General features: G+C 45.2%; 1 protein-coding gene across 1 annotated transcript in view; it reads right to left on the reverse strand.

Annotated features, from left to right (window-relative positions):
- The window catches only part of VCAN (versican), a 111,335-nt gene that overhangs the window by 101,088 nt on the left and 1,791 nt on the right, over window positions 1–8,456 (reverse strand). The window contains exon 2 of the mRNA XM_010578053.1: window positions 2,417–2,492. Within this exon, the coding sequence (XP_010576355.1) occupies window positions 2,417–2,486 (70 nt within the window). The 5' untranslated portion in view covers window positions 2,487–2,492. The remainder of the gene's footprint in view (window positions 1–2,416; window positions 2,493–8,456) is intronic.

An 8,456-nucleotide genomic window follows, 5' to 3' on the forward strand; every position in this document is an offset into this window, starting at 1 on the left:
CAGGACTATCCCATCTAGTGCTAAAACGTTTGTGTGATTAGACTGACCATGGAACTATGCCCTAAGTAAACATGAAGAGGCTTTCAGTGGGTCATAACAGAAACACTAGGTTTAAATTTCTTGTCAGATTCCTTTGCCTTAATTATTGTACCTCCTTACATGTTCTCCATCCTAAGGCTGATTTGCAGGTAAAATCTTAACTTCAGACCTCTCCTCATGTGAGTAATGTACTACCGTTCACTCCATTTTGAAGCTGACCAATTATTGCTAGCAGCTCTTCCCTTTTCCTGTATCTTAAAACAGACATTTCTGCCTTAAAGAAAGCTATAACTTAGAATCACGGAGTGGTTTGGTTGAATCAAAGATTGTCTAGTCCAACCACGCTGCCATGGGCAGGGACATCTTCCACCATATCAGGTTGCTGAATGCCTCATCCAACCTGACTTTGAAGACTTCCAGGGAGGCGGCATCCACAACTTCTCTTCTGTTGTGTGACCTGTTCCAGTGTCTCACCACCCTTACTGTAAAAAATGTCTTCCTTATGTCCAATCTAAACCTACTCTCGTTCAGTTTAAAACTGTTGCCCCTTGTCCTGCTCGGGTAAAAATTCTTTATCTTTCTTATGAGGCTCCTCTAAGTATAAGTAGCTTATCAACTAAAAACTTCCAAGTTCATCATGCAGACATACATTGCAAGTCCAAGACCTCTTCTGATAATCACTTACTTTGCCTCTCCAAATGCTTCATGTGAACAAATTATTAAACGTCAGCTGTGGATCCAAGATCCATACATCAGTCTCCACTTACAGACATTTTACTAAGTAAAAAACTGGGGGGAGGAAAAAAAGCATGACATTGAATAACCAAAACAGTCCCAGCCCTCCACAAGTAACAAAATGGAAGCTCAGTTTTAGTGGCTTGCCCCCTGCCTGAAGCTTTGAGTCTGTTGTCCCTGAGGACAAGTCTAATCATCCTGGCCTGTTGTGTGTTTAATGAAGAACGGAAAAACAAAACCAGCTTTAAGAAGGAAGTGATGCTAGGAAATAGTAAAGGATGGTGCTCTCAGCTTGCTTGAATCAAAAAAACACTTTTTTTTAGTTGGATCCTCTAAACACAACAGTCTTTTCCTTTATCTGACAGGACTACCTAAAGACTTTGCTAGCAACAGTGCTCAAGCTGGGGAAAAAAAAAAAGAGTACATTTGATTTTCTCAAAGGCTAAAATCAGTTTGAGGAATTCCTGGAAAGAAAAGAAGAAGGAAAAAAAAAAAAAACCCAACAAGAAAAATCTTGCTTTGAGGCTTGGGAAAGCTATTATCCCAATTTTGTGAGCCTGCAGCAGCTGTAGGGACCTTTTCCTTACTAAAGACTTCATTCAAATTTTCAAATAACCATGGCAACCACACATGAATACATACTTTAGTGTTAGCATGTAATCACCCAAACCGAAGACCTGCAGCTGCCCTTACATGTCCTTGCTCCAGAGTCCAGCAGCCAAGGGACCTGCCACCAGGTTTGCTCATGGCAGTCCCCCCACAACAGGAGGCTGGCAGCCAGACTGCCCACTCCAGAGGCATATCCTCCACGGCTCCTTGACAGATCACAGAGCAAAGCAGAAACGGGCTAGTAGTTTCTCCTGTATCCCACTTGCACATGGCACTTTTCACCCTGTACACAGAGGGTGCGAGCTGTGACCTACAGACCAAAAAGGCTGTGTGGCATGACATACATGAGCACATGCATTAGGATCTGACTGGGAGGTATGCCAAACCAGTATTCCTGTAGCCAAAAAACTCCCCCATTTTATTCACCACTTCTGCAGCCTGGCGAGGTCTGTCCCAGGAACCTGCTCCTGCTCCCACGCTGCCAGCACTGCTCGCTGCTCCTTCTGTGGCACCAGGCTGAAGCTCCCATGGAAGGTGTCTGCCCTTCACTAAAATTAGCCGCCCCTGTCAGCCCTCACCTCATCTACTGCAAGGACCTCCTTGGTGGATCATGGAAAATGAAGGTGTGAGACATACCTGGCCAACAGGTCCAACATTTCAGAAGCACAGGTTAAAGGATTAAAATGCATTCTTGAATATTTGGAGAAGGCAATCTATTTTGCTTTATACAACATAATTCTATGGCATTTTCTTTATTATTACTTGAATTGTAGTAATGGCACTTACAAACCTCAGGAGACATCAGACAGGCATGTAAAAACCTTGTCAAAAACATGCCCACCAACCAAGAGTTTTCTATATAAATCAGTAAGACAATGAGGAGAATGCAGAAACAAAGTTAGTTACACAGTGCAGCAAAAGAAGTGGCAGAGGCAAGACCAGAAAATGAAATGTTGTTTTTTCCTGAGTCCTGTGAAATACCCTACCTACTAAAATGAATTTTAATAAATTGCTCTGTGTATATCAGACTTACCTTTAGGTAGCATATATGTTATAACTAACGTAGAGTACATCCATAAGATACTTTTTATACTTAACAACATCTTGACCTACAAATAAAGAACAACAAAGTGGTTAGTACTGCGTTATATCCTTATCAAGTGCTGTAACTCAGTACACCAATATTTGTCATTGAGATAAGAAAGAGTCATCTACTTAAAAAAAGATGTTCAGCAGGACACTGAATAATTCTTAATATATTTATCTTCTGCCATTTTAAATTTATTCCCATACAGTGGTAGCAGTATTATGAGTATGAGTTTTCCTATTGTGGTGTTGCAAGTTCAGATTCAGCTTCTGGGTGGTTTTATGTCCATAACACAAACTACCCTCTCATTTAGCAACAGCTAAAAACCCGTTTCATGTCAGAAGGGGTTCCCATAACAAACTTCTCATCAATTTTGATGGTGAATCAATGGCCACACTATGATACTTCCCATCTCCAAGTAGGTCGCCAGATGACTTCTTGCTTTCAAGATTTCTCCATGTAATATTTTATGGTGAAAATTTGTTATAATGACAATGTGTCCCTATCAAATACAGATTCATAATGAGTTTCAGGTTACTGAGTCCAAAGTGATACTCAGACATGTCAGTTCCCTTTGGGTTTGCTTCTCACTTCCTTTACAGGCTCCACCTTCAAACGGCTGAAAAGTTCTCCACATATATCTCATGCACATAACAATATATTGCAAGTTCATAATAGTGTATCTTCATTTTCATTCCAGTTCTTAATTACACATGTTGAACCTGTAAATAACCTGAAAATTTCAAAAGTACACTAACAAAGGCATTACAAGTCCCATAAACTTCAACTACCATAAAGGGTTTATAGATAGTCCCTCTTCCATATAGTTACACATATGTACTAGCTAGCCAATGTACGAAATAACTTTCAGCAACAGTTTGTCAAACACTGCCACTGAAAAATTTTTATCACAAAATTCTGAGTTTCCTGATACTGCTGTCAAAATATGCTACTTGGGTTCTTTACTTGGACAAGTAACCTGAACTGATAGTTTTTTCCTGTCCAAGATTACAGTTGAACTGCTTTAAGGAACAGGGAAACAGAGAGTTAATAGATATCTGTGTTATAAGTATGGAACTTGTATTGCACATACCCATTTCAGCATTTTTTACATTACTGTTTTAGTTATTTGTACTTACGTATAATGCTTTAGGGTTAACACATTAACTAATACATTCAAAAACCTCCACAAGCTATACTGAACATGATAGCAAGACACAGAGAGAAACATCTTCAGAAAGTACTGGTGACGTGTTCAATCTCAGGAAAGTTTTCTCCACAGCTTACAGCTGCAGCCCAAACTTCACATGAGTCTGTGTGAATTGGCATCTATCCTGTAACGACTGAACAGTTCAGAAAAGACGCAAAACATCTCAAACCAAGCCTTTCCAATGAGGCAATCTCTAACATAACAGCATCGTGTTAAAAATTCCCACCCAAAAGGGCTGAAAACCCAAGAGCTTTTCGTTCCCTCTCTGTGGATGGCCAGGGCTGGCTAGTTGCACTGTGAAACATATGCTGCAACCTATTCCCAGGGCGTGGAGGAAAGAATACAGCTGCTTTCTGTAGAGCAGACTGCATGCTGCCAAAGACGCCCCATCTCTGCTTCATTCAATAGAGCTGACCATATAATGTGATATCACTTATTTTGCAATACTAACTTCATGGAATTTGCACTTTTTATGACTGAGTCCCACACAAGAAACGGGACTTCTTTGACATCATTCAGTTTGAGCCCTATCTGCCATAAAACTTTTTCTGAAGACTCTTAACACATACCCCCAACACCATTCAGCCAAAGTTTTATCTCTCCCTACACTTACACAAGCTAAGCTGTACATGGAGAAAACAAAAGTGGCTATTTATCAACTAACTTTAAAAATCTATACTGTGTCCTGGTATATGATGTATGTCCTAGTAATTCCTTGTAGAAGGCTGTCATGAGTAAGGAGGTTGCACAAGGTAAGAGCTGCAGACCAGATCAAAGTCCTTTTAATGCAATGGACCAGCTCTGAAATACAGGCAGTCACGTGTTTGCTTAGAGAAATACTTAAACGATCCTCATCATTACACAACATGTAAAAAAAATGAGAGGTCACATTGAGCCTACAGATTTGCACAGACTAGAAGGCCCTTCAAGCAACCTGCGTTTCCTGAAACTACTGGAAGCCTCAAGCACCAAAACTATTGATGACTAGTTCCTTCAGTAACACAAGCAGTCTAAAGACAGCACAAAAAGACCAACAGAATTCTCCACCTTCAAAGGTGGTGAATGTTGTACCCGCCTGCAAGACAATGCGAAATCTCTGGCCCCTGTGAAAGCATAGTGGCTCCAGACCTTCTTTTGAGATGTTCCATCCACATGTGTTTCCCATGCATCACACACTGGCTGCACCAACAGCTAAACAAAAATCTAGAACAAACTGTTTACAAGTTTAGCTTTCCATGTTTACCCATATGCTTTATCTCCCTCCTCCCCCAGAAGGCAACGTTGGCTTTTGGGACCAGAAACAAGGGAATCAAAGAAATTCTCAGAGAAAGAGAATAAAGGATTTTCTTTTTCCTGGAAGACAGGCATGCTGCACCTAAACAGGGCTGGTTGCATGTTGCAAGCACCACCTGCTCCACTGCACTGGCCTGGACTAGGAGTACCTACGTACTTGGCATGTGCCAATGGGAGGCCCGTTGCCTTCAGAAGCTCATTGCTATATTGTCTTGACAAGAAGTGGTATAATCGTTTCCACATTTGGTAAGACAACGCTGCTGCTATGCTCAGAGGCAATGGAGAGTTCTGAATGTGAGCTTCTGCCCTACGCTACAAGTCCAGAGTACAGGGAGGACCTCAGCTTCCCATTCCTCTCCACTTTGCGTACAAGCACAGAGCGCTGATCCTCCAATGTCGTGTTGGTGACTGCACTGCAAATGGAATTTGAGCAATCTTATTGAAAAAAACCTCACATCTTCAGCTTCCAGTCACTAAACACAACACATACACCCACAATGAAATATGAAAACAGAAAGACAACCATGGAAGGATAATTTTCAAGATACCCTATGACTGCTGAACTCAACCATTGGTAAGAAGAGAGCATTCATGGTTGTGATGGCTAGTTGGCCTTTTACTGAGTACTGCAGGAATTACACCTGCTGCACCAAGAGCTAGAATAGCTCAGAAAAACTGTACTGTTTGAGCATGGAGCTTAATATGAGACACCTGCCAAAAATGCCCACCTGACTCTCGGAAAATCATCTCTTAACCCTTTCTTTTTCTAAATCTCCTCTACCCCAAGGTGCTTACTCAAGCAATGAAAAAAGTTGGGGGGAGGGTCTGATTTTCAGCCCTTGGGCTCCTGAGCATGATTCCCTCCATTGCAACCCTCCATGCACAAGGGTTTTCACACTCTGGTCCTTGGTGGGCTCCCATAAACACTCCTGGGCTACTGAGCGCTGTTCCACTACAGCTGCCAGAATTAAATGTGCAATTACCCCGCCACCCTCTCCAAATGACAGTGTGCAGATAATAACAGCAGTACCCCGCTCAGCCCCCCAGGGCAGCCTAGCTTAAGAGAAAGCAGAGCTCTGCAGACCCAGTACCAGCAATCCTCTTTCAAGAGCCACAGGCAAGGCAGAGGCTGCTGCTTACACCCAACACCCCAATTCCCATTCAGTGCTGCCCCCATTTCCAGGCCACCACTATCAGATGTGACTGCTCCTGCCTCCTCCCCTTTTGCTGGCAGAGGCTGCAGCTAACTGTGCTCCCTTGTAGCCTCCTGAGCAAAATCCCTGCTCTAAAACTGGTTTGTACTTCCTATTCCCGCACTCTACAATTTACAAAGGCCTCTGCTGGCTGGCTGCCCTACTGCCCCCAAGTCCACTGTAATTAGCTAAAATCTTTCTAACCATGCCTTTTTCCACAAGCCTCCCACCCCGCCCCCTTGGTGTCACTACACCTAGAGAAAGAGAAAGCCATAATACTATGGACACAGTAAGAAAATCCTGCCAAGTCAAGACCACAAGACTTGAGTAAGTGTTTAATTTCCACCTTCTGTTAAAAAATTATCTCACTTAACGTGACCAAACTTGGGTTGCCTGCTGGCTAGTTTCCAACTGGACTGATCCATTTTTTTAGGACCTACTACAGGCAGACTGATCTACAGTAGTAATTTGCACTACATTTTTAAACTGGATGCAACCCTGAGCACAACATCTTTTATCCAAAAGATGCCAAGTCCTTGACAGACTTCACATCTTTAAAAACTAGCAGCTGAGGTTCTCTGTGTGGGGAGAGAACAGGGCTTCTGTTTTTGCAGGCACTGCTACCTTTCCTTACCACAGCAAAAACTCGTAGGAGCAATAAGTTCTGACCAAATTCCAGCTCCTGTTTAGTTTACAATGTAAGCTTGATCTCACACCAATGCTATTTTAATTTAACCAGATGGGAGAACATCACGTCTCTCTGTTTTAAACTCCAGGTTAAAAAAGACAGTGAATTGTCCTGGTGTGGAACAGAATAAAATCTACCATCTAAAAACCATTCCCAATTTCTCTGAAGTTGGGACAATGAGAAATTAGCTACTTTCATAGAGATGACACTGTCTTTAAAAGCTGCAGCTTCTCAAGTCACACTGAGATTGATTCAGCACATGCTCTGCAGCTGTATTGTGAAAGCTGGATGTGTTCCTTAAACACATAAAAAGCAGTCTCTGCCTGTGGACTTTCCTTCCCTCCAGTGAGGCAGGTTCACATAAAAAAATTTAAAAAAAAATGGGGGAGGGGGACAAACCCTAACAGAACCTGGCACCAGAGAAGTGACTTGAGGTTGCTGCTCCTACTAACGGGTAAAACAGTAAATTACACAGCTTTCCAGTGAAAGCCCAGCAAGCTAGAAATGACCGATCCCAGCCATAGCACACCTCTTGCTACCTTCGAGCTCTGCCTGAAACCTTCACCGCTGCTGTCCTCTCTCAAACACACAGTCTGCACGTTCTTTTGCTTTTGCAGTCCTTTGAACCTTCTGTGCCATCTGACTGTTAATTGCTGACATGTATCAACCTCACCGTAAGTGCTGCCTAATTAGCTCTGCCAGTTTCACCACATCTCTGCCATTTGACTAATTAGCCCACTCTGCTGCCACATGGCGGACTCGGCCTGCATCCGATTCACCAGTGGCTTTCTGCTTAGCCCACATGATGACTTGCAAAGGTCCTCCTAAGGAATTCCGGCAGGAGGTCTAAGGGCATCGTCCCTCCCTCACCACCTCCAGCACCAGCAGCCGCAGGGGGAACTGTTCCGGCGCTGGAGCCTCAACGGGCGAGCGCTGCTGCCTGCAGCCCCAAGCGCAGGCGGGGAAGGTGACCAGAGCACAGCGTGTTCTGGCGCTCCTCGCTCTGGCAGCTGCCGAGAAGCTGCTGCCTGAGGACATCCCTCCCAGGCCCACGCTAATTTATGCCAGAAGCGACTCTGGGCTCTCGGGCCGCCTCACGGAGACACAGTGGAAAATGGTCGGAGGCGGCGCGTGGAGCGAGGTGCCGGAGCACACGTGCCTGCGGAGCCAGGCGCACCCCCGAAGGCAGGCTCTGCCTTCTCGCCTGCTGTCCGGGATAGCTGCGGACCTCTTCTGCCCCACCTCTCCCCAGCACCCACACCACCGGCACGGTGAAGGGAGCAAGAGGCGCAGCGACGGGAAAGAGACCTAAAGATGCGGCTCACGGCGCCCACCGGCACCACGCCGCACCACCGTGGCGGGGCCCGGCACGCGGACGGATCAGCGCGTCGGCGGGACGAGCGTTTCCTCACCGTGTCTGACCGGCTCGTCCCGTCTCAGCGTCAGCACTGGGCGCTCAGGAGGCGGCGGGTGCTCAGCCGGGACCAGCGCCCTCGGGCCCGCCTCACGCCCTGAGCCCGGGGTGCTGAGAGGGCCCGGCCGCGGGCGGGAAACCCGCCGGTCCCGCCCCGCTGTCAACCACCACCCGGCGGGCGGCCATCG

Source organism: Haliaeetus leucocephalus, unplaced genomic scaffold, assembly GCF_000737465.1.
Source record: "Haliaeetus leucocephalus isolate CR32 unplaced genomic scaffold, Haliaeetus_leucocephalus-4.0 Scaffold598, whole genome shotgun sequence".
NCBI classification, from domain to species: Eukaryota; Metazoa; Chordata; class Aves; order Accipitriformes; family Accipitridae; genus Haliaeetus; species Haliaeetus leucocephalus.